The following is a 27,790-nucleotide window of genomic DNA, read 5'->3' as shown; positions in this document are numbered from 1 at the left end:
ATGTAATAGTTTCTTGAGAGGCAAAAGAAAAGGTTTTCTGTATCGCATCGCCACTGGCGATGAAAAATTGATAAATTATGACAACCCTAAGCGTTGAAAATGTTGGAGCCTGCTAGATGAACCAGGTGAACCAGATCCATAGACAGCGAAAAAAAAAATTCATACTTCAAAGGTTATGTTGTGCATCTGGTGGGATCAAAAGGGTGTCATCTATTATGACCTCCTTAAGGGGGGAAGTCCATGTTAAATTTTCAAAAAATCGATTTTTTCGATTTTTCGAAAGTATAGTATCTTAAGAATATACTGTAAAATTTGCATGCGGAAATTCCCAATATTATAGCTTCTATAGCCCATTAACTATGTAGAGAGCGGTCCGCGCGCTCCTGTACCTCAAACTTTAAACTCAATTATCTCGAAACTGTATTTTTAAAAACTGCTCGTGCTGTAACTCAAAAAGTTATCGACCGATTTGTTTGAAGTTTGTGAAGCCTTTCTGTACATTACTGTTGGAAGGATAAACCTAAAATTTCAGATATTTCGCGTTGATAAATTATTTTTTGGGGGTTAAAAATGTGAATAAAATAGCCCTAAGTTCTGATATTTTTACAAAGGCTTATTTTATAATTTATTTTATACTTGTTTTTTAATTTTATAGGTTCATCCTTCCCGTTTTGTTTCAGATCGATAGATTAAGAGTAATAAATAGAGCAGTTTGGGACCTCGCCAGCCGTCAAGAAATGATCCTAAGCCGCCATTCCAGTCAACCCTTATTGGAGAGCAGTTCACTTCTTACTCAAATTTTTCGTCAGAGGAATCCGTATGCTGCCTGAAAGATGGAGCAAGGTTGTAGATTCCAATGGCACACACTTCACATAATATCGTGTATTAATTAATAATTTAAAAAAATCGTAACTTTGGCTAAGAAAGGGCGGAAACTTGTTCCCATATCCAATATATGTATACAAATATATTTGCAACATTTTGTGAGCAGCGCTTCCGATATTGCGAATGTTGCTGAAATATTCGCTTATAATCGGATCTGCACATTTATCGGCTAATCACCGGCGCGTCATTGTTTCGCCTTCGAATTCGGTTGATGTCTGCACACCTAAACTTACTTATTAGCTACATCGACTGTGCAAAGAAAATTTAGAAGTGAGCGACGCGATTTATTTATTTGTTTTTATTTTCACGAAAGTAGAAGGTTTAAAATAATCAAATCATAAAATAGAATAGATTTAAAAAGCAATTTTAATTGAGCATCTAAACTGCTCATTACAGAAAATCCTTCTACCGGCAACAACGACGATGTCAAATAACGCGCAAGTGTGCAGTTGTTAAGCAGACATGTAATGTTGTGGTTGTTGTAACAGCATAAACATTCCCCATACATGTTTGGGGAAAGTACTGCTAAAGTGACAGTACTTGGCCGGATATAAATCCGAATCGTTCGTTAAAGTGGAACCGACTATCGTGGGGAGCGTAGTCATGTACTATAATCATTATTAATGATGAAGCAACTGTGATTAGCCGATGAATGTGCAGAAGGCCTAGTGTAACTTTATTATTTTTTCTCTTTAATTGTGGAGAACGAAATGGCGACTCGATTTTTGTACGACTCAAACGGTAAACTGCATGGGTGCATGTATATGATTTTGTTTAGATTTAGCCAAGTTGCAAACCAAATGGCATGGGAAACTGCATTACCACTTGCAGCGAAACTACCTACGAGTATAAATAGTGAAGTTTCAAATTAGGAAACATAAATTTTGTGTAACATTTTTATTCCTTATTTATTCCTTTGGGTTTTAACTTAACTTTTTTAGCTTATTTTATATGCTTAGTTTTTAACTTAAAATTGTGTTAAAATGTACTTATAATATATGTACATACATACCATAACAAAGAGCGGACCTATTGCCTATAAGTGAACAGGTTTCGAAATCTAGCGGCTTCAGTGACAAGATGTCATATGAGGAGTTAGGGATAGTCAGTGGCCCGAAAAAATGATGATTCTCAGTATTTTTTTTTTTTTTTGCTAGTCAATTGCTTTATTTTACAAAACTAAAAACATAGCATTAATTATGATTCAATAATAATAATTGAATCATGAGCATTAATATGTACATCATGTTTCGACTTTAGCAAAATTAAAAACAAAAATGTGGAGCCCGTTTCTCAAGAAGTCCCTTGCGGGGGTCATCACAAGTCCTTGGAGATTCATCTAAAATCAATCGGGGAAGAGAAATTATTTTTATGAATAGATAACCTTGTGCCTGATCGAAGCTTTTTTTCTAAATTAACAATATGGCGGTCCCAAGAAATATTTTTTCAGATTTTCGAGAAAAAAACCGACAATTGTTTAAAAAAATCGACATTTTTGAAAAAAACCCTTCGATCAGGCATGAGTTTTTCGTGTTTTTCAAAAGCAGTATCAAATTTATTAAAATCTACTAAGCGGTTTTTAAGTTACAGTGATCACCAGTTCAAAAAACATAGGGCTTGTTCGAGGCACGCAATAAAAGCGGCAATACCGCTGCACTGATGACAATTTGTAACACTGTTGCAATTTATTTGTATTCGCGCGCAACATTTGCCGAATTTTTGACACTTGACGAATGTGATGCTTTTGATAATGTTGCCAGAATTTTACATCGAACGTGATACTTTCACAAATCATGCAACACTGCGGTTGTGATTGAAGCTCGAACAAGCCCATAGTTTTAAGAAAAACGCCATTTAAAGTTTTGCTATCGATTCTGGAGCGCCCGAGCGCCCTTTGTTAATTGTTGAATAACTCAAAAAATATTTGTCGGATTCACTTCAAATTTTCACACAATATTTTTAAGATATTAAATTTTAAGAAAATGCAAAAAAATCCAAGTTTTTGAAAATTCTAACCCCCTAACCCCATAATACGAATGAATAGAAACGCTTCAGCCCAGAAAATGTTCAAGAGCAGGGCGAAGGACCTGCCTGGATCAAGAAAAACTTTTAATTTCACTTGATGGTTCCAATTATGTGCAAGGTTCAGCTAACCTGAGTATTATGACGATGCCACATTCAACGCCTGCTATTTTTCCAAATAAACACAGTATACTTAGCTCAATAGGATGGCTAGCATTTTCAAGATTTGTTGAAGACATTTCTTTATTGTTAACGCCTTTGCATGTTTACATTTAAAAACCAACTTTAATGGTACTTTAGAAAATCTATTCTCTGTATTAACTGTATAATTAAAAGTAGGCACTGGTTAACGAAAAAGTAACGCTAATTAAATAAAAATAAAACACAAATAAATTAAAATACATTTAATTTTGATAATTTTTTTTTTAATTTCTTTTTTGTTTAGATGTATTATATAATTGTATCATTTAAGATAAGTATATTGAATATAGCATATGCTTACACATACATATATCTACACAATCACGTACATTCTATATTTTCATTAAATGTTAATAACGTAAAAAGAACTAAAATAATGTAAATTAAAAAATAATATAATATTTATAGAGATTTATATATGCTCGGGATCTCCTTTCCTTTTAACGCTTATCGTATGGGTATGCGCAAATGTGTTTGTGTATGTGTTGGTGTGTGTGTGTATTGTATGTTGTAAGGTGTGTATTGCATTGTATACATTTATAAGAAATTCATTATTTTAACAAAAAATAAAATACAATTAGTATTTATTTAACTTGAAATTAAAATGTATAATAAATTAAATCGTAGCAAAACTTCTTGGCTTTAAATTGCAAACAAACAAATCTTTACGTTAATAAAGAATAAAAGGCATTTCTTGATGTTGTGTTGACCGAGCGGCTTTGCCGCCAAGAGGACGCAGCAAAAACGCCATGAATTTGCATTGAAATGAGCAGCAAATCAAAATTCGATAAGCGAGCGAAACGTTAAACCCTCGCTCGGTTGCCGTAAGTGTCGCAGCTTGCACTTGCCTAGTGCAGTCATGAAGCTTGTCATGCGATGATTTATGAAATCAGCGCCGAAAAGCTAGCCGTACAACATCGGCTGCAACAAAGGCTCAAGTCGAATCAATCAATTTATTGAAATTATCATTTGATCTTTCTTCGATTTCCTTGGCAATATGTTGTGGTTTTTACTTAAATGGGCTTGCAACCTAAATTTTTTTAGATCTATTTTTATTTATCATTAAATTTATAGTTATAATTACTAATTATAATATTACTATAATTATTCATTACTTTTTGTGTAGATTTTTCCTGTTGTATTATTTTTTGCTTTATTATATAATTTTCCTTTTTCTCTTGTTTGCATCCTTTAATAAAGTATTTTAATCGTATTCCGTTATTTATTCTAAGCTGTTTCAACTGTTAACCACACGCCCGCTTCTCCCATTCTCAGCTGCTGCTACTGCCGCTATTGCCGAAACTCGCTGCTTTGCTTTTGCTTGTCGTCTACACGCTATCGTTTTTATTATTGTGGTTGCATTATTACTAGTAGTTGTAAATATTAGTGTAGAGTTGACAATTGCTGTTGTTGTTTTTTTTTTTGTTTTTTGTATTTGTTTATTCTTGTTTATCGTATGGGAGCGTGGCTGCATGGATGAGAATTCCTCCATATGAATGTGGTTATGTGAATTTTAGCAATAATTCCTCTTCTTAATACAAATTTGATATTGGCTAAAGATCGTCAGACATAAATGAGTTTTGTGATTTTGATTCTTCTATTCGACGAATTTGCTGGCGAAGATACATTATTCTGCAATAGAATAGAGAAGCATGATTAATGGAAGACTCAGATATTGAAATTGGAAATTAATTGAAAAATAATATATTATATAGGGTTATTCAATAGGTGCGCTTCAACTTTTTTCCGATAGGGAGGGCGAACGACGCAATATTTTCTATTTTTCGCTTGTCATTTGTAAACTTCATTAGTATACATTTCACCATGGAACGCTACACACTTGAGCAACGATTGCAAATCGTGCAAATTTTTTATGAAAATAATCGTTCTGTTGTATTCTAAAACTATATAAAAAAAAGTTTAGATTTTGAATACGAGTTTTCGGATCTTAGAAACTTACAATTAAAATTTTGATTAATGATATCAAACCGATCACAAAATAAGTGTTTTTTGCTGTAATAAAGAGCATCCCCATTTAAGATAATCAAAAAACAATTATGCCATTACTTAGCACATGAGAACTAAGAATAAAAAATAAACAAATAATTGGCGCGTAGACTCTAATTTGTGGTGTGCGTCTTTATGTTGTTCCACAAATGGAGGGACCTACAGTTTTGAACCGACTCCGAACGGCAAATGGTTTTTATGAGAAGCTTTTTCATGGCAGAAATACACTCGGAGGTTTGTCATTGCCTGCCGAGGAAATGAACGCTGTTAGAAAAAACTTTCAAAAAAAATTTCAATTTCTCCCGGTTAAAATTTTAATTCATCATCATCTTGGCATTACAGTCCGGGGTGCGCCATTGCCTCCTCTACAATACGCCTCCATTCTTCTCGCCAGCCCTTTTTCGCTCGAGTGCTTGAGCTTTATTAGTGTACACCTTTACCTTTAAGTAGTCCCAAAAGAAAAACACCGGCGCTGTAAAAGCGGGCGAGCGAGGAGACCAGTCGAAACCGTCGTTTTTAGAGATGAGCCACCAAAGAACATTGTCTTGGGTAAGTTCATCACCTGTCGTGCCGTATGGCATTATGCACCATCCTGCTAGACCTGAATTTACCCGACGTGTATGGTCTTCGTCATTCTCGAAAAATAATGGCCCGATAATATTTATCGCGCAAACCTCACTCTAAACAGAGACTTTAACATCATACAGAGGTTTTTCATGCTCGATTCGAGGATTTTTAATGCTGCAGAAGCGACACTGAAGGCGATGGGCGATTGCAGTATTTTCGCCGGTACGCACATTCTGAACACAATGAAAGCGACCGGCCACAGGTTACAGCTGCTACACACATAGGCTACAGCTACCACACTGCCATTGGATATCCTCTTCTTCTGTCAAACTTTGTTATTTTTCTTTTTCTATTCGAACAAGTCGAGCGAAAACTCTGAAAGTTATTCAAAGTTCTCATATGCTTATATGTACGAGGAACGTTCTGACACTGACCGATCTGCAGAATTTATTCAACGAAGCGAGCGACCATTGAGGAGAGTCCTTCAAAATCAATGAAGGCCTTTGCGAGGGAGCTTAACCCTTTCGCGACGGCACACCTGTACGATAATTTGCCACTTTTCGCGTCGTCAGTCTTCGTGTGCCAAAAAGTGGCTGTCGAATGTATATAGGCGGTTTCAGCCTCAGTGATACACCAAGGGCCTTCTGTATATACACGGCACCCGTCGCGAAAAGTTTAATGTCTCGAAGTTATCAGATAAAAATGCATTTTAAAAAAAATTAAACACCTTGAAGCGCCTGAGCTGTTGTGGATATTCTGACGAAAAAAATTTGATCAAGACCAAAAAACCAATCGCAGAAATTACAGCTGGTCATGTTTCAATCCTACAAGGGTTCCATGCACATGAAGTACCCAGCCACTGTTATGGTTTCAGGTGTTTTGGCAAAGAAAGGACATGTCATGCCGCCACACTTCTTTACTCAAGCATTTCCAGTGAATTCTACTGCATATATCGATGTTCTAGAGACGGTAGTGAAACCCTCGATTGATAGTGTACCGCGTACAGGCTTTCAGCAAGATTCTGCCCCTTCACACAAAACAATAGTGACATAACATTTTATGCCTGAAAATTTTCATGGCCACATAACACCGAACTTATAGCCGCCTAACTGCCCAGACCTCAATCCCCTGGATTACTACGTATGCGGCGTAGTTGAGCGTACAACCAATAAGCATTCTCATAACACAATTTCTTCTCTGACGTCTGCAATTAATGCCGTTATGGTCAATATGAATAAAGAGCACTTGATTCGGGCATGCAATTTTATGGAATGATTTTCTAGATACGAGGGCCGTTTGAAAGGTCAACATAGTTTCATTTTATGCCCTTAAACTTCGTCCAACGCTGTTCTAGTTTGCTGATCTCTTCGGAACAATAGGTTTTGTCCAAGTTTGAAAAATAGCCATTTGTTTCTGCAATCACCTCCTCGTTTGAATAAAATATTTCCCTATTGATGTAGTGGAGGAGAGAAAAGGGTTCTAGGCTGGAGAATTTCTTCAGGCCATCCCAAAAGTGTGCGCTAAGAAATCCAAGCGGCTAGCCGCCAGAGCCGGACATTTGCAAAGAAAGTGCTCAACTTTCTGCAGAATCCCCACAGCTTCTGCGATAGGGGTTGTACGGAAGTCCAAGCTTCTCCGCATGAGTTCCGATCACCCAGTGACCAGTGAACACCGCAATGAGTTTGGAGATTGAATCCCCCGCATTCATTCCCATCACCTATTGCGTCCTGTTTCTGTCATATTGAGGCCAAAGTGTTTTCGAAATAGCACACGATGAGACAGACCTCCATCTATCTAGCGCTCTTTTTAAAAACAAATTGTGTAGTTTCCCTTTAATAACGGTCAAGGGTCGATGTCCGAGATGGGTCAACTGAAACCGGTTCCCTCCTAGCAAGCTCATCGGCAATTTCCTTTCCCTCTATATTCCAGTGCCCAGGAACCCCAATAAGGGAAATGTTTCCTGAACGCGCGAGACGGTTGAGTTCCTCCTTACAGGAGTTGATCAGAAGAGAGCTGCAATACGGCGACGAAAGGGCCTTGATCGCAGCTTGACTATAGGAAAAAATATGAATGTCTTCCTCCCAACACCGATCCCTAAGCATTTTGCATGCTTGCAGGATCGCGAAGACCTCTGCTTGAAAGACGCTGCTCGTTTCCGGCAGTATAAAGGAGACTGAAATATTGGATAATTTAGAGAAACCCCGCTTCAACTCCAGATTCCATCTTGGATCCGTCAGTAAAAACAGAGGTACCTATATCCGTGCCGACTCTCCCCTCCTTCCAATCTAGCCTACTCGGAAAGATAGCTCTAGCACAACCTTTAAAACCGAGTTAGCGCACGGTGAGATCTGTACGAAGAGAAATATAGAAATAGAAAATATTTCTCCGCCAATTGGATGATCCTGCCATACTTTCGAAATTGCTTTTTTCACTTAAAATTATTATATAAATTTAAAGAAATATTATATTAATATTTGTCCACTCACTTTTGTTCTTGTAGTGTTGCGTTGATTTCAGTTATTCTAACTAAGCTTCTAGCACATTTCAACTCTGCCGACACTTTGGTACACTGTAAATCTCCGTACAAATGTGTTTCTTCAGAACATTTTTGCGCCTGAAAGCAGGAATAAAAAAATAATATATGAAAATTAAATAAATTGCGTTCGATTTGTCAAACTTCTGCACCTCTTGCATTACCTGTTTCTCCAAAATATCTGCTTGCCAATTGGTGACATGTGTAATTAAATCAGCCCTAAAATACTTTGCTAATTTCGGTGAAATTTCTGGGCCTTGTGAACGGCCCGCCTGCACAGATGACGCCACACAACTCTGCAATGTGCTCAACGACGCGGATGAAGTATTTTCCACTATATAAATAAAATGGATGTTGTGTTAGAAAATGTTTTTTTTTTCTTTTTTTCATATACAGGGAGGTTCGATTATTCATTTTCGACTGAATTTCAATGAAATGCTTTGTGAACCCGACATTAAGTGTTCTGTGTTTCAATTTTGATATTTAATTTCCATTTATTTTTCTAAAACGAATTCCGAGTGGATTTGGATGTGCTGAGAAACGAATTCACAACAAAATTTGTGGTTAGTATTAACTTCTATTTCTTCTTTTTAATTGGCGCGATAACCGCTCTCGCGATTTTGGTCGAGTTTGGAGTTGTGAATTTTATCGGAGCAAAGATGTGAGTAAATTTAAAATTACTATATTAGATTTATTAATAATAGCATTAATAAAAATAGAAAAACAAGAAATCTAGCATACACCTTTTTTTAAAGGGAAAATATAAGAATTCTACTCAGGAGACAATCCTTCTTAAATTTATGGAAGACCATAAGGATGTTTCGAGTGGGTTCGTAAAAGGCTATAACGCGAAAGTTGATGCTCTGTGAAAGCTTGTACTGGCAGATTCTTCAAGCCGTATGATTTGAAATCGACGTGACTCACAAAACCAATTTCTGAGATTTCTTTACAAAAAGCCAAAAACTTGGCATTAAATAATTGGATATGACGTAAATGGTGTGTTGCCAGCAGTTCCCATTCAAAAATTTAATATTTTATTATAAATATTAAAAAACATTTATAAATCGCAGTCGTCGAGCTAAAAAAGAAAAGTCTACTCAAAAGTTTGTGCCTGGCTGGGAAATAGTATTGAAGAAAATGCTGTTTCGATTCCGTTATATCGTACTAAGTCAGGCTTAACTTTGTTGGAAGCAAAATTTGGCTAAAATAATCAGCCAATGACCCGTACCCATAGATCCACAAGCCTCCTTTCGCCAGAAACCTCACTGTGGCCGCCAATTGGATGTTTCTTTAAAAAAAAAAAAAAACGATGTGTCTAATAACATGCCAAAAACACATTTTATCGGCCTGGTAGTTGGGTACGAATAGAATCTTTCTGTTAAAGACTTAGTCTGCAAGTCTCTCATTTGCTATCAAAATAACCGCAAACTTAGTTTATGCACTAATTTTTTAGTTTTTTATTCAAAAATGTATTATTTGCTTTGGTTAAATTGACAGCTGTCAGCTTTACATTTCTAGGGTGAATCTAAATGAGCGAGTTCAAAAATGAGCTAATAATTCGTTTTTCATAACACCGAAACTGAATTCACTCGCTTTTAAGGTTCATTTTCATATTCATTTTCACTCGGATTCCAGTAACTGTTTGATATTCATAATTAAAAAAATATTCCACATACTCTTTCTCTGTTGCTGTTCCATCGCAGCGACATTTAGGTCCATTTCTTGTGTAGGCGTCGGCGGTCCCTCACCAGGCAGAATACCAATAACTCCACTACCGCCAGCATTTACGCTGACATTCACTAAACTAGATGAGGTACAGAGGCCACTGTTGTTGTTGCTGCCAATCGAATTCATGACATTGCCACTGTTGCCCTCGACAGTCTTTAAACCGTACGGTGTGTTACAGACGGCGTATGCACCAGCATTTAAGCCGGCACCCATATTAACGCCGCTGCCCCCGCCCACATTATTGTTGTGACCGGATACAGGAACAACACCGCCGCTGCCACCAACACTAGTTATAGGACTTTTTGTATTGTAGCCCATCGGCGACATGCCATGTGAATGACCTAGATTGTAGTGTGGCGAGTTCACTGAATTATCCCTGAGATATAATAACAAAGACAAATTTTTTTTAATAGTTAATTATAAATATTAGAAATGATTTACCTCAGTACTATCACCGCTGATGAGGTCGTATTCAGCGCGTGATTGGTGCCATCAATGGAAGTGCCGGCATTGCACATCATATGTACCGCCTCGTTGCCACTAACGCCATGTTGTGACAGTGTATGATGATGATGCAACGCCGCCTGTTGATGCTGTTGCTGTTGCCGCATTAACAATGCCGCCTTCTGTTGCGAATTCAACATCATTTCCTGTTGCTCCTTTGTGCCCAACTTTGGCGGCCCGGGAGCATTTGAATTCATGTGATGATCCACCTGATTCGTTAACGTTGACTATAAGCATAGAAAATTTACTTTATCGCAATTTCAATAAGCATTTCAACTCACATTTGGCGATGTAGTCGACGCTAGATGCGCCTGCTGTTGCAGCATTGCCACTGGATCCATTTTTCGATGATTACTACTGTTTTGTGTCTGTAAAACACCTGCAACCATCACTGGTACGCCCGCACTCGATGGCACGGAGGCGAGCCCGGTGGCAGGCAACATTGTTGCTCCGCCCACTACAACGCCTGTGCCATGCCCCGACGCAGATGACGCGGAAAAATGCATTGATGCAGCTGCTGCATTGGCCGCTGCAGCAGAAGCGGACGCGGAGGAGGAGGATGACATAACAGTACTGGCATTGGGATGCGATGCTAGACGTGGTAATGCATTCGGCAGGCCTACAGTAGATGTTGGAATTGATGATAGGTCATTATGCTGCGCATTCACCAGACCATGAACTGAAGCCGCACCGGTTAGCGGGTAGTTAGCCTCCGACGTTGGCGTGGAGTCACCTGGACTAATGTCCATGTCAGGGTTTTCGGCGATGCGACCTTTCGATAGAAACAAGGTGAGGGTATAAAGAATGATAAAAATAAATAAATAAATCAAAATAAATTTACCATCCAAACGTCTTCGATGGCTTGGCGGTCCTGTATCATTTTCATAATTCCACCTCAGTCGTGAATTTCCCCGTGAACTGGAATGTTTCGCGTAAGCTATAAAAATATTTCAATTTGATTAGTTTATTTATTATAATAAAAATAATATTCTATAAAAAATTACAACCAATTTAGAAAGGTAAGACCAACAACTAAATACAGACGTCGAAAAATACTTAAGAACGATGCGTTGGCAACCATATAAGCACATCTTTTATCGAGTACGCTGGCGACCCGGTACTTTTTGCGCTTGAATATATTTGCTTGGGTCACCTTCTTTGAAATGGGTTCATTTATTCATTTCTCTTGAAGGGTTCGCATTGATTTTTTGCGTGTTGGTAAGCGCACTGATATTTTTGTGCGAAATATACTTAAGAACGATTCGGTCTTCGACCGAAATTTTGTGAATTGTGTTCTGTTTATATTGCAACTGGTAAGCAAGTGAAAAATAAAATATCTGGAGTAGTTGAAACGACTCAATAATGTCGATAGGGAAAAAATTCACCCCAGCTCTTCGAAAAGCAATCATAGAGTTGCAAAAGTCCAGGATAATCCACACTATGGTTTTTATTGCTTTGAAATATTTTTCTGCGTATAAAACAGCAAAAAACGTTCCCGGAAAAAAGAAAGCGCGAAAGACGCCTAGCAAGAATGATAGGATGATAGTTAAATTGTCAAAACAGGATCACAGGAAGAGTGCTGCTGACATCCATCGAGAAATTTTCGTTCACTGGAAAAGAAAATAACAAGAAGAACAGTAGCGCTTCGACTGGCAGAAGCAGGACTTCACGGTCGAATGGCATGGAAGAAGCCTTTGGCAACAGCATCGCTGAATTGAGTTTACTCCAGAGTGCTTATCCTGGATTCAAAATCAGTGGCAATATATTCTATTCAGCGATGAAACAAAAATAAGTGGAGTTGGTCCTTATAATATGAAGTACGTACGGCGTCCAAAATGTCCAGCATTCGACCTGAAGTTCGTCTCAACAATTATAAAGCACGGCGCAGGTTCAATAATGGTGTGGTGCTGCTTTTCGTCGAACATTGTCGGGCCAAATCAGTGTAATGAAGGTAAAATGTATGCGGTCAAGTACGTTCATATACTTCAGAATGTAATGCTACCTTATGCGGAAGAGAATTTACCGGTGATTTGAAAACTTCAACAAGACAATGATCCGAAACACACTTCTCGTGTTGCAAAGAAGTTTTTCAAAGAAAATTCAATCACTGTTCTGGATCGCTCCCACAACAATCGGTGCCACGTATAACTGGAACGAGCCGGATTTATATCCGACCAAGAACTGTCACTTCAGCAGCAAGCTCCGTATATGTATGGGGTATGTTTATGCTGCTACAACAACAACAACTGTGCTGGATTGAGCATCTTCGAGTGCCGACTTAATTTCAATAGAACATCTTTGGAACGACGTAAAAAATGCACTCAGTACGCAGAATCTCACCAATCAGTTATTTGAAAAGGCCAAAGCAACATGGTAATCCATTCACGTTGAGCTTTATAGAGATTTATTAATAAAGCAGAAAAGAATTTTGCACAAAATATTAAGGTATACTTTTCCCTTTCGCCTGAATTTTTAAAGATTTTACTATTATTTTGCTTCGTTCTTAAGTATTTTTCTCGAAGGATTCCTGAATTGTATAAACTTTTGTACCTAAAGCAAACATATTTATGTTTTTCTTGAGCAAAAAGACTAATGCAGATTGAAAAGATTTTAAATTTGTAAAATAAAACCTAATATGCAAAACATTTGAGTGATTTTATTGAAAAAGACTCAAATTGAGACAACTGCGTATCGTTCTGAAATATTTTTTAACGGCTGTAAAAGCAGGAATTCGCATATTTTTATTTAAAAAAAGGGGTTTCAACGTCTATTTTTTTAAATAGATATCATAAAAAAGGTTAAAGAACGGTTTCAACTTAAAATATACTTAAATGTTTATAGGAAAATTCTATATGGGCCACTTGCAAATTATGATGGGTGTTTTCTTTTTTGGGAAAAAATGTCATACGCACTCCGAAAATGTTGCGTATTTCATATAAAATGGAACAAAAAAATCTAAGAATGAAAAAAAAAATAAGAGTTTGGGAAAAAAGAAATCCATTATTTTTGCGCAAAGGGTTTTAAACTTTTTTATAGCCGATCTTTAGGTCCTGGACGATGCTATGACTACTAACATTACGACCAACATCGATTATATTTGTGATTTTATCGACATTTTCAACGACGGGCCTGTCTGTGCGAGGTGCATCTATAACATCAAAAATACCTGAACGGAATCGACAAAACCAAAATTGCACGTAGTTAGCCAATTCGCTGTTATGACCTCGGGAGACGGTCCAGCATGCTTGACTGAGCTTTGTGTGTGTTAGTGCAGTCGGGTGTCGTCGTGTCACACATACTTGTTGTCGGCTTTTGAATGATGAAAATCAAAAATTTTAGATATTAGCGTCAATCAGCCGACACGCACACATATAAAGTTCTTGTCAAACAATGCTTGACCGTCACCCGAGGCCATTACAGTATCGGCACACCATTCACAATTTCAGAAAGAAACGTTGTGAAATATACCGAATTTTTTCTTTGCTGATCTTGTTATCACCCTGTATCTTACAACTGAATGAAACAAACAAAAAACCGCAAAATAATTTTTTTTGTATGAAATGTCACCTTGATAATGAACATAAACTTTTAATTGTTTGATCGATACTTTAGGAAATCTCGATCACTGCAGTCATCTACCGAGAAAATAATGGATTTCTTTTTTCCCCAAACTAATATATTAAAAAAGAGCGCTTTATTTCCATTTTTTTGTTACAATTAAAGTTTTCGCAAAACTACTTTCACGAACTTGTTTGCACAAACAAAAAAAAAATCAGCGGGGCAACGCTCACTCGCACTTTTTATAGAGGATGCAAAATACCTGGTAAGAGTGCAAAAGTTTAAGAAAGAAACACGCAACAATATGCATAAGTTGAGAAAAGAAAACGAAAAATTGACAGCCCTAGCACGGAGCAGAATAAATGTGGCATTATTAGGAGTAATTTGCATTTAATTTTGAACAGTTCGTATATTTTTTTATAAAAAAAATTTGAAATGAAGATTATAAAAATACGACAAATATAAAGAAATGCCTATTTTATATATTATATTATACATATAAATATTTAAACTTTCAATTTATTTCAACCAAAGCTTGTTCGCAAAAAAAAAAAAAAAACATACGGAAAATATCACAAAAAAAAAAATGTGCATAAGAAACAAGGCGGAATTAACAATTTCATTTAAACGAAAATATAAATTATCTATATTTTTTTAATGGGACCTATGGATTAAAGACACTCACCAGATCTGCAAAAGCGATCGTCACGATCTCTGTCACGATCTTTGTCCCGGTAATCCTTTTCTCTATGCTGATCACGTGCCAGAGTTCTAAAAACGATAATTAGGAATTTAAATAATTTCTACATTTATTAATCAAAATATTCAAAAACGCACCGTTCTCGTTCCATCCATTCCTTTGGTTTTTCCCATTGTGAAACTTCAGTTTTGCAATTATAATAATACATTTTTCCTAAAGCGCAATAAATGCAAAAAAAAAATCCATATATTTAATAAAATTCTTTCACACATCCCCCGCAAATATACTTACCCGATGAACTGACATGCTCACTCCAATCGCCACAACGAGCCACACGTTCCCCCCGATCACTACGTTCACCGCCACCACTGCCTCCTCCACCACCTCCACGATCACGTTCACGATCGCCACCGCCGCCACCACCACCGCGATCACTTCGATCTCTATCACGATCTCTATCGCGATCGCGTTCTCTATCACGATCACGTTCAGAGCCACGATCACGTTTGCTATCTCTCAAATCTCCGCGATCACGGTCACGATCTCGATCACGATCTGTCGATCCAGAACGTTTGTCCCCACTACTGGAAGAACAAAGTTTTGCTCCGCTTCCCCCACCACTGCCACCGCCGCGCCGATCCAGCCTGTCATGATTGGTGCGATGTGATTCAGAATCACGATCATTACCACCACCACTGCCACCACCGCGTCTGTCGCGTTTATCTAGAAAATATACATCAGAATTTGGAAATTATGTCAGTGATATTAATTAATATTTATAAATGAAATGCATATCTCTTGATGGCCTATAGTATGTTACTGATCTTATCAAAGCACGTTGGATGGTCGTTACTGTTTTTCACATAGTTCTAAAAAATAAACGGAGGGAGAAAATTGCTCTGCGAAAAATTATATTTATTTCCGTGTTGAAATAGCTTAAAAAAAAGTTATTATCGTGCAGAAACTGCAGAAAACGGTACTTCTCACCCCTCATTAATACCTGCCAAGATTGGCAAAGTTATAAAAATATTCGCTACTAAAATTCTTTAGAGTAGGTTATTTTTTTTATTCTATTTCACTATTGTAAATTTGTATAAAAAGTGCAGGGTGTTAAAAGATCGTATTCGACTCACAATAAGTTTTGGCTCTAGAGTGGATATGTTTGGTTCACCTCAGTTAAATATTACAAAATATGTATATTGAGCTAATGTACATAGATTCCATGCAGAACCTTTTTACAGCGTAATTTACAACTATATTGTATATGTATATTAGTTTGCAGAAAAAGAAATCCATTATTTGCTTGATACATGGCTGTAGTGATCTATATCTCGTAAAGTATTGATCAAACAGTTTAAAGTTTATGCACGTTGACACGGTGACATTTCAAACTAAGAAAAATATTTTGCTGTTTTTTGCTAGGCCTATTCAGTTGTGAGTTACAGGGTCTCAACAATGGAAGCCGACAAAGAGAAAATTCGGTACATTATACAGTTTTTATTTGTTTTGGCATTTTCGGCGGCCGGCGTAGCCGAATGGGTTGGTGCGTGACTACCATGCGGAATTCACAGAGAGAACGTAGGTTCGAATCTCGATGAAACACCAAAATTAAGAAAAAGTTTCAAAGTCTTTAAAGTTTAAAGTCTAATAGCGGTCGCCCTTCGGCAGGCAATGGCAAACCTCCGAGTGTATTTCTGCCATGAAAAAGCTCCTCATAAAAAAATATCTGCCGTTTTGAATCGGCTTGAAACTGTAGGTCCCTCCATTTGCGGAACAACATCAAGACGCACACCACAAATAGGAGGAGGAGCTCGTTAAAGAAAATGTCGTTAAAATTACAGAAATAATCGAGGTTAACCGGCAGGTTAGTAGTCGTAGCATCACCCAGGAGCTAAAAATCGACCATAAAACAGTTTTAAACCATTCACGCAAAAATGTTACGCAAAAATAATGGATTTCTTTTCCCTAAACTAATATTTTAAATTTTAAAATAATACAAAAAAATTACAATATATATTATATAAATTTTAGAAGTTATTTCAAGAAAAATATTAGAATATCAATTGGATTAATTCAAAAGCTGCTTTCGAAAATGTTATCTTTGCATTAAGAGAATCTATAGTGCAGTATCAGTGGCAAAGAAAAATGTAAAGTCTTAACATTAAGTCAAAAGTTTAAAATTATTAACGATTTCGAAAGTGGGAAATGATATGCAGGCCTCTATGCAGCTCTACAAAAAACGTGGGAACTAAAATAAAGCTTCATAAACATGAAAACGGCAACCACCGCTAATTATTAAACGTTCAATTGGGAAAGGGATTTTTCGATCTCAATTCTAGATTTCAATCTCTTTCTAGTTCAATAATCTTTATTATTTCATTACTATTTAAATGGCGGGATAAAAATTCACAAATTGCCAGTCTATTCCACGTTATTTTTAATTTATTTTAGCATCAACCGACAGCTACTTCCTAAACTTATGAATCTTCAAAACACCGGGTAGGCGCGTACGGCATACCCAACTGTTGCTTCGCGACTGATAATAATACTCATTTCAGCATCATAAATCTATTTCTTCAACCCAACTCACCTGTTGAATATTTCTCCTTTTTGTAGACATCGCGATCTCGATCCCTCATTTTCTGCATATAACTGAAACGGTCACTGCCGCGATGATCGCGATCGCGTATATCGTGCGAACCGTGTCCTCTTGACGATGGCGAATCTATTTCAGGAGATTGTGAACGATACGATGCGCTATTACCATTATTCATAGCAGTTTGCGATAGTCTTTGCGAAACTGAAATTGGAAAGCATAGAAATTCATTTACTAAGTATTTTTCAGCATTTTTTAATTCAATGACATGCAACAGTGCTCACCATTGTTCAACGCAGTACCAACAGCTGGTGACAGATCGCGATCGCGATAGTTAGATGACCGATCGCGTTCATAATCGCGTTTTGAACTATACTTGGAACTCTGTAAGGTAGAAACACAAAGATGGTATGATTAAAAGACGCATGCGTAAAAAATTCTGAAAGACTAAATGAGATGCTGGTGGTAAACTATTAAATGCAAAGGGGAAAACCAAATACACAAAACACCAAGAAAATTAGTTGCCACATTTGGAGAATGGCCAATGAATATGAAATGTGAATGGCCAATTGAAAAAACTAACAAGTTTTAAGGTATAAAATTTAAAATTTTGATATTCGTTGATTGAAATAATTTTTTTTTGATTTTTATAATATAATTTTGAATTTTTGCTATGACTCGTGACAACAGTTAGCCAACAATAAAAGGGAATAAAAAAAGATAAAGTCTGCAACAGCACGAAACACACTTAACGGCAGGACATACGTGGTTGGTATTTTGCCAGCGGCATTGTTTGAACTAATATATTTAATTAAATACATTTAATTAATAATTTTGCGTCTTAAAAATCGTTTAGTATTCAAACTTTGAATTTCCATTCTCGAAACACCCTTCGTCGCCTAATCACCTGTCGGTCCGTGTCGTGCCGCCAAGTGTGCATACGAAACCGTAGCAGTATGAGATTGATTAGTTTTGTGTGTTGAAAAATTGGTGTTCAAGTTATCTACAGTATTGTTGGGTGTCATGTGACGCCACTGGGCATACGTTTTTCATATTAACAAGCGCATGCGCAGCGTACGCCCACGACCGGCGCTCTTCTACTTACATCATCTATGCGACACAGACCGACAGCAGCATTTTTGTTAAAGCCGGGTGCCAATGGTAAGTCTATTGTGATACTATTTGTGGTAGTCATAAACAGTGGAATCTCACGAGTGTACTAAAAGAACGCTTCACGAATCACAGGAAGCGTCTCGCTGAGCTGACACTGAGTTGGTAGTGATTTGAAAACGCTCTCACACTCGTTTTTATTTTTCTTTTAATTTTTTTTTTTCTTTAGCTTTTCTATGCGATGTTGCAACAATTCAAATTCAATTCAATTTTTTCAACTTTGCAGGTGCACTTTAAAATGATGTTAACGATTTGTGTTTAAATATTGGTGTATTTTTAATTTATATATATATATACTTTTTTGTTTAGTTTTATGTTTTACTTGACTAACGCGAAGCGAAATGAGTTGCCTTGAGTTGATGGAACACACAATGTGAGAGGTTATTTGTCGGTTTGTTATGTTGTGGGAGTTGTAGACGATATAAAATTACAATTGCTTGCATTTCTTGTTTTAGACATTTTTTGGCGTTTTTGACGCGAAAACATTTAGTTTTTTTTTTTACTTAGTTATATTGTCCTCTTCTACGAGTAATAATTGCTTGTTATTTGTTAGTGACTACAACGAAGGAGATCTTTCAAATTGTAGACTGAGATGATTGGCTGGTTGGTTGATGTAGTAAACGAGAAGACCGATGCAGTTTGCACATGTTTGCAGTTGGAGAAGAAATTATTAAAAACAAATTGTTGAAAATATGCGCACATACAGTGAATAACGAAACACAAGCAGGTCGTATAGAAATGTACGGTTTTTTTTAATGTTAAGCAAAAAGATGACTAGAAACAGCAACAACATCTTAACTTTGTAAAGAAAAGAAGAAACGTTATTTTTCTTTTACTTTCCAGCATAGACAGTTTTGCTTTCACAGGTAGAAATGAAATTTTGATTAATTTCTGGTTTAAGGATTCAATTTTCTATTTTCAATATTTTTTCAATTTTAAATATTGAGTTCTAGTAGTGTTTTTTTTTTTTTCAAATAAAAATTTGGTATAAAAATGCTGAAAAATTTTTAAAGTTTAACAATTTGATTTTTCGGAGCAACAAAATAATTTCTAGCAATTACAGGTTTAACTTCTTCAAATGGCAATACAACAAAATTTAAAAAAATATGGGGGTCGACTTCTCCGAATAATTGTTCAAGCTTTAAAATCGAATAAAAATAAGAATAATTTTTTTTTAATAAATCCATGTACATAAGTAAGTATAGTTCTAATTTCAAGTCTTAAACATTTTAATTAGCCTGAACTATTAAATTCTGCGACAGTCGGTTCTACGTTACCGGAAAGACCCGGTTTTATAACCGTCCAAGGACTGTCACTTCAGCAGCATTCCCCATATACATATGTATAGGGAATGTTTATGCTGCTACAACAACAACAACATTAAATTTTGCTCTGCATTTCTATTCCGAAAATTTTACTCGGAATTGAGGAGAATAAATTTTGCACGGGAAAGAAAGAATAATATTCGAATTCCGTTAAATTTCTCAGCTTTCAAAAGGTTGGAGTCTAAGTCATCTGAACGAAAAGAACCGTTTGGACGGGCGGTATAATTTTACTTTTCAACTCTAATGGATTTTCACAACAGACTCGTTAGTTTTATTTTTGTGTTTATCTGTGTAAATATTTAAGAATATCTACTTGAAATGTTGAAACAATTATTTTTCCAATATTTTAATTGTTTTTAATTTCACGGTTTTATGTCAAAAACATTATTTTTGAGCCGACAAAGCTCCTCTTCCAATTTGCGGTGCTTGTGTTAATGTGGTACCACCCAACAAACGTCTGTTTGATAGAACACAAATGCTTTATTAACTAATCGCCTAGTTTTAAGCTCAGAAAGATGAATTTTGTAAACATTTGACGTGACCTTCTTTAGTTCAGGCGAGTACTATTTTCAGTAATATAAAAGTCCTAGTCGTATACATAATTCTTAAGGAAATTTGCCTATAACCACTTGTAAATTACTAATAGATAGGGAAACCATCAACAGGGTAAATGCAATTTGACCTGACTACATGTGAACTAAGCAAACAGAAACGGTCGAAATGGAACAGCGGTCGCTCAGAATGCCTGTTGAGATTTGATAGAGAAAGTATAAGAAACCTGAAACAATAGGTAACCACACCAGAAGGTTGGGACTTCCATACTACGATTTTTGTAGAAGCAATCTTAACACGGAAGAAGAGCAACCAATCAGACACCTCCTGTGTGTGCGTGAAAGCTTAGCCAAAAGCGGACTTCGCACTCTTGGTAATGTATTCTTAACAGATCTAGCGGATATAGCGCATCTAAAACTAACGAAGCTTTGCTCGTTTATGAAAGCTACGGAATGGTTTAAAAAGGAACACATAGTGTAACAAAAGTTCCAGTGGTATCACAATGGATCTACGACAAATTGGAGTATAATTCTATGTACATATATGCAATAGTTTTACTCCTAACATCCATTTTATTTCATTATATCAAAATACGTGAAATTACTGTAATGAAAATTAATTTGGCAAACCTAATTTGAACTTCAGGCTATATAAACCAACATATTTAGAAAAATTCGATTGAAGTTTTGAAAAATGGATTTACTTATTAGTCAATTCCATCTGTTTTGGAGGCAGTCGTAGCCACCAAACGATATAAAAGGTTTTTTCTAATAACAGTCGCCCTCGACAGGCATTCGTCGGTTCTACGTTACCGAAACGACCCGGATTTATATCCGGCCAAGGACTGTCACTCCAGCAGCATTCCCTGTATGTAAATATGGGGAATGTTTATGCTTCTACAACAACAATAACAGGCATTTGCAAACCATCGTGTGTATTTTCGCTATGAAAAAGCTCCTCATAAAAAATACATGCCGTTCGGAGGCGGCAAGAACTGTAAGTCCTTCCATTTATGGCTCAACATCAAGACGCACACCACAAATTGAGTAGGAGCTCGGTTAAACACTCAACTAAGGATGTAGGCAGTAATTATTTTTTTGATATTTTTTTGACAGATCACGTGTGACTGCTATCAAACTAAATGCATCATTTATTTTTTCAGCTTTTATTCTCATTTCATCTTGGAAAGACTTACGCCTCAACCACGTTTACAAAATGTGCAACTGTATAACGAAAACCAACACATGTTAAAAAGTGTTCATCGCACGCTCAGGTCAACTTATGCCGTACATAGCCGTTCAGCAATGAGGCCCATCGGCTACGTCAATAAACACAATTGCCGTATGTGAGCTGAAGAGCAACCCGAAGCCATTCAAGAACAGTCATTACATCCATTGAAAATAATCGTTTGGTGCGGAATCATCGGTCAATATTTCTTCAAAACGAGGATAGCGCCAATGTAACAGTGAATGGCGAACGCTATTGCGCCATGATAAACGACTTGTTTATGTCTGAAATTGAAGATTGTGATCTCCACAACATTTGGTTCCAACAAGACTGCAACGACGCTAGTTGCCATACAGACGGTGAAAAATGGATTTACTGCATTGTCGTTTCGGTGAGCAATTTATCTCTCGTCTCGGACCAGTGGATTGGCTACCAAGATCGGACGATATCACACACCTCTGGACTTTTATTTTTGTGGATATGTAAAGTCGAAATGCTTTGTGGAAAAACCAGCTTTGATTGAGGCATTAGAAGTCAACATTATTAAAGTTACACACGAGATGCCGACCGCAATCCTCCAGCGAGTCGCAAGTCACTCAAAATTGGTGTTTAAGAATGACCGAAAAGGGATTATCTTTACAAAATCATCTTTTACAAATGTATTGAATGGTTCTACACAAAAATAATAAAGATTACCCAATCAATTTGAATTTTCGATGTACTATATTATTTCAATTTAAAATCCGATACCCCTAAATTGATCGCCCTTTATATATATCCATTTTGCATAGCAACGTTCCCTTCACCAAGGACAACAGGTCCACCAAATTGGCATATCATTTCGTGGTACAGTTATAATTTACACAGATGACTAAATCAACTCCTCTCGTTATTCTAATGTCCATATCTATTTCGATGCCAATGACACATAGTGATCTAGTAAAACAATAGATTCCTGATTGGAAAATCTTACTACTACTTAGTATATAAAAATGTAACTACGAAAATAAAACATAAAAAAAAAAATTCCAGTGAAAGCTCAAAAAATATATGCGAAAAACTAATGCATACACGCATTAAACAAAAGTATGCAAAGCAAACGGCACTATGATAAGGAAATTGAGGCTCTCCAATACACGCCTAAAGGAGAACTAAATTCCTTACATATATTAGGATACAAATTAAAAGTGTTGTTGAATGTGGCGACAAAATGAAAAGAGAATAATCACATTCATAGGTGTGTTTTGGGGCAACAAAAATATGTACTACATATGTATGTATGTATGTACTATGACTGCTATTAAAATATTTATGGCCATTGCGGCTCATCACTCACCTGATACGAATGCGACTGATGCTTCTCAAAGTAGCTGAAAATATGTAGAAAATAGCATTAAAAAAATTGTGAAATTATGTAAATAAATAATAATAATATTTTATATTATTTAAGTAATATACAATTTAATTTCAACAGTTTGGCTGAGCAGCAGCAACAGGGTGAACATTTTGAATTATACAAATACTGACACAACAACACCATCAAAACAACAGCAATATTAATAAGACGCTCATGATTCATTTGGATATGATTTAACTTTGCCATTTTCTATTGGTTAATTGGTAGAAATAACAATGAAGTTAATATTTCCAAATTAGTGTCTGTACAAGAGCTTAATACAAAGTTGCGGTGGTTCTTCTGCGACACCGAATGTTACGTACAAGTTAATTATCTTGAAACCAATTGCAACCTTGCGCCAAGTATCGTCATGTATCATGAACCTATCGGACAATTCAACCGCATTCACACAACAGACGGGTATAAGTTAGCGGAACTATCTGCATTTCTTTATGTGGTCTTTTATTTTTTGGTGAATGTTTTGTGCTGTTATTATAATCGTTTATTTGATGCTGAAGTTGGCACTCGCTACAACTGGAAAGGTTTTTGGTTGCATTCAGCCAGAGTTAGATCATGCAACAATTCACGAACCTTTCGAATTGGTGGATAAAATGTTTATCGGCTGAAATTGCTATGTAGGCTACGTACAAAGATTGTTTCGAAGGCAAAGTAATATGTGCGTTGCTATTGGAACATCATAAAAAACATTTCGAATAGATTATTTAATAAATGCGAAGCGTTTCATTCACATAGAGCCGACTACTGTGGGATTAACGTGCAATATGTGTTTTCATCGTCTGCTTATGTACTTCATAGTTAATGCAAATTTGGCAAAACGACGCCCACGAAGAGAAGATTCTTCATTGAAGTACCTTTAAAGCAACAGTAATCTTATAACTTTTCACGGCGGAGAATTGGCTTAGATGCCACGAGAACATTCACCATATTAAACCCCATGGCATGCTGAGTACAATTTGAACATGAGGCAGGACGTCATGTTACACAATGATAAAGGCAATCTACATATCGACATTGATGACCGGCAAAAACTATCATTTGATTCAGTAAGCTCTTAATGACATGAAGTTAAATCCAATAGAGACCGGCAAAATGTTCCTGCACTCAGAAAGACAATTTAGTTGCACTTTGTACTATCGATCATATACCCTTTGCAGAATCTGAGGCCACGAGCAACAAAAATCCAGATAAATTATTTTGAGCTTTTATCAAAGAAAAACAACCAACGGTCCACAAATTGTGGGCAAGTTGACAAAGTAACAGAATATAAGTAACTTTCACATTTTCATAATTAACAAATAAACTTTTCAACCAATAGAAATTCATTGAAAACTATCTCCCACAAACTCTTCCATTACATGTATGTACACATACATATGTACATAAGCAGTGAAAACTTAGAATATTCTTAAACACAGAATTCAACGTACTTATTTTGCAGATTTCACAAATCAACTAACACGAAATAAATTTAACCATCAGTGTGGCTTGAGAAACATATCGTAGCTACTTTACATTTGACGACATTATCAAATACCGACATTGAATACAATTTGCTATCCATGAAACGTTAATTAATATGTAGTATATCTGTATATTTACTCCGATCTACTTTAAGTTGAGCAAAAAACAGGAAGAAATGAAAATAGTTAAAAATAATTACCGCATATGAGGAAATATGTAGCAAAGACTAAAGCTAAGCACTGGCAACGTCAACGCCGATTTTTGATGGAGAGGTGCAGCAGTTGTAGAAGTAACAGCAACAGCAGTGGCAGAACAGATACATATATGTATTCTTCAACCATGTACAATTAGAAATTCCCGGAGTCAGATGTCCATCATTAGTTCTATATTCATTGCAGATATTATTCAGTCAAATTCGATATCAATATTAAGCAGAACTTCTTTAAAAACTCTGCAACAAATTTTGTTGGAATTTTTCAATGCAGAATTTCGTGAAAACTCTCAATAATTCTTAATCGACATTATATTCAGACATTTTTTCCTCTTCTCCTTATGATATTCCATCAAAGAAATTGGAAAAGAACGAACGCACGAACACAAGACAATCGGAATTGATGAAGTAGACAAACAGCAGATAATCAACCAAGGTGGGAGAAAAAGTTAATGCAAAGCACAATGAAATCAAAGCCACCCGAATGGCCGGACAATGACATACAACGGAAAAATGCCAGCAAAAAAATTTTTCACCGATACTTTTGCAAAATTGTTGTGCACCAACCTTTGCCGTAAAGATAATATGGAGATATTTGCTTAGCCAACGGTGTTAGTTAAATAAAAATGCTGGAAAAGTTACTGCCGCAAACATATTTGCAACATATACTCAATAAATCTAAGAAAAATATAAATTTACCCATCGTTCACACGTTGTGGTTTTCTAGCATGCATTACCATCAATGCAAAGTTTTCGCCCAATTTTTTTGGTTCGTCTTCGTTGTGCCGCTGCACCCGACTTCCACAAATATGTAGGACTCTTTTGCGCAAGTTAACAATTTGCCGCTATCTTGGTCAGTTTCAACCAAAATTTTCACCAAGTTTTCTTGGCAATTCCAATTGAAACCCAACCCCTTGAGCTTTCAAAACTTCCTCGTATTCCTCAGAATTCACTTTTTCTGGGAGAAACGTCGTCGACTCGAACTTCGTCGTCGGTAAAAAAGCGAAACTTTCAATACGGCTCCGTTCGAACGTGCCTGCCCTCGCTTCCGTTTATCGAGCGGTATTTTACAATTTTATTCGCTATTTACTCTATATAAGGCGACCCAATCCACACTTACAAATTTCTTTATATTTTAATACTTTTTTGCAGATTTTTGCTCAGGAAATTTTTAATAAAATTTGGCCTGAAATTTATTTTTTCTACGCTGCTTGCTTTTCCTATTGATATGACACTTGGTTTTTCTAATTGGTCTTGTATGTGTTATTCATTCCTCTGCTTTGCACCACCTTCGTTGAATAATTATTCGTCTCTTTTTAACCGCCTTAATACTGCCCTATGGCAGAGTGAAAGCACGTGTTGTTAGTGGTGTGGTGAAATCGTATCAGAATCCGCCATTTTTCAAGAGGCATGGTTGCACAGGACAAATATTAGTGTTGAGCAAGCGTGTTAATATTTTTGACAGAATGCACAAATGAGAGAATATAAGAAGTTTGAGAATCTAATTATTAAGAAAAAATATGACTGGTTTTTCTGGGTTTAAAGCGCAACGGGCTTAAAAACCGCAGTAGCCTGATGGGCTTAGCATGTCTACGATTCGGTAGATCAGCATAAAACAGTTTTAGAATTCCTAATGACAACTTAAATTATTTACTTAACCTCATAACTCCATTACCCTATTATTTAATAATTATTAATATGATTTTATTTTTTGTCATACACCACATATTCTGCTAAAACATATCACATATTCAACCTAAAAACTGTTTTAAACAACCGTTTGAAAATATTTCGCTTGGTTGATAATTTTGGGTACACACTATAAGTCAAAACTCAATTTGGCAACTTGAGTGGCGAAAATGAGAGACCACGCAACCAAGCAACAGAGATCTGAGCAAAACTTTTCAAATTAATCGGTAATGTGTGCAGCACATTAAGTGCCAGTTCTAGTTTAACTATGCTTTCCAATTTTGTAGACTTAAACCCGGTTTAAAAAACTGAAAACTTCAAACCGGGGCAAAGGGTGAGTTTTCTTCAAGTTTAGTTGAAGTGAAAGTCAAAGTTTGACTCCATTGAAAATAGTTTAGCTAGAAGACAAGGTTACGTCCATTCGTATTCCCGTGATGAGACCAGTTCTTCAACACCTACTTACTAAATAAAGTACCCAGTTTCTCAAGGCAAATTTAGCTCTTTTCCTGATAAACTAAGTTTTCCAGATAACTAATTTTCTCAGTTTAAAAGCTCTTCTCAGTGTAACTAACACTAACATTGGATATTAGTCATAAAATAATAAATATACTAAAACAAAAAATAAAGAAAATCAGTAATTTATATAAATACTTATATTAGAAAAAATTATCGAAATCGAGTGCTTATTTAATTAATTGAAGTAAACACTTTTAAAACTCCTCTTTTAAGTAATTTTCGAATTACTTTGGGATACGTTTCTCTTTGTCAGTTGCTCTAAACTCAGTTTAAGCGTCAGATATTTGAGATAAAATATAGTTTACAAATTCACCACAGCTACAGTCGTATGGAAAATGGCCGCTAGGGTGACTGATGACAGTTTGTAACATCATATGCGTCTTCTGATGCACAACTGATTCGAATATAAGGTAGTAGTCTGGTGTAACGACCGAGATTTCGACGTTTTTTCATGAATCTTTTTTAAAAACACAATAAAATGCGATCGTTTTAAAGTTTTTACATGTTTTTATTGGTGTTTTGAAGTATATAAAAAAAAAAATTTAAAGTTAATTTTATATTAATTTGTTTAAAATTTTTGACGTCAAAGTGGAGTCCTTAAAAAAAAGATGAGTTGGTTCGGGGAAACACACAGCCTTCCAAAGTCATCTGAAATAAAAAATTAAAAGAGATTATTATTCTGTAGACTTTATTTTAGGTGCCGAGCCTAAAATATACACAAAAATAAAAAAAACAAAAACAAAATGGCGGACTTGCGAAAACAGTTCTTAAAATCTAATTTTTTTTCTTCATAAATTGTTTAAATTAAATAGTTTATTATTAAAAAATTTAAAGTTTTAAAGGTCCGGAATCTAGATATGAGTGTCTAGAATAACGGGTTAAATTGTTAGCCAAATCGGTTGAATGGGTTTGAGTCAGTGA

The 27,790-nt window shown here is 36.0% G+C and overlaps 1 protein-coding gene across 3 annotated transcripts; it reads right to left on the bottom strand.

Annotated features, from left to right (window-relative positions):
• Positions 1 to 4,515: 4,515 nt before the first annotated feature.
• On the bottom strand, positions 4,516 to 25,928 carry LOC129237269 (WW domain-containing adapter protein with coiled-coil homolog). Of its 3 annotated transcripts, XM_054871908.1 has the most exons (15): positions 25,364 to 25,928; positions 24,653 to 24,836; positions 22,912 to 22,945; positions 17,586 to 17,685; positions 17,296 to 17,505; positions 14,997 to 15,428; positions 14,843 to 14,918; positions 14,691 to 14,776; positions 11,289 to 11,384; positions 10,729 to 11,219; positions 10,385 to 10,674; positions 9,892 to 10,319; positions 8,380 to 8,549; positions 8,169 to 8,296; positions 4,516 to 4,740 (listed from the first exon to the last, which is right to left on the bottom strand). In XM_054871908.1, exons 2-15 carry the CDS (start codon positions 24,655 to 24,657, stop codon positions 4,662 to 4,664), a joined length of 2,625 nt encoding a protein of 874 aa, XP_054727883.1. In that variant the 5' UTR covers positions 24,658 to 24,836; positions 25,364 to 25,928; the 3' UTR covers positions 4,516 to 4,661. The 3 variants fall into 3 exon arrangements, with proteins under 3 accessions (XP_054727883.1, XP_054727881.1, XP_054727882.1); XM_054871906.1 differs by lacking the exon at positions 24,653 to 24,836; XM_054871907.1 differs by lacking the exon at positions 24,653 to 24,836 and having other exon boundaries at positions 10,385 to 10,656; positions 25,364 to 25,927.
• Positions 25,929 to 27,790: the final 1,862 nt, after the last annotated feature.

Source organism: Anastrepha obliqua, chromosome 2 (genome assembly GCF_027943255.1).
Source record: "Anastrepha obliqua isolate idAnaObli1 chromosome 2, idAnaObli1_1.0, whole genome shotgun sequence".
NCBI lineage: Eukaryota > Metazoa > Arthropoda > Insecta > Diptera > Tephritidae > Anastrepha > Anastrepha obliqua.
This window is presented reverse-complemented; position numbering and strand designations above follow the sequence as displayed.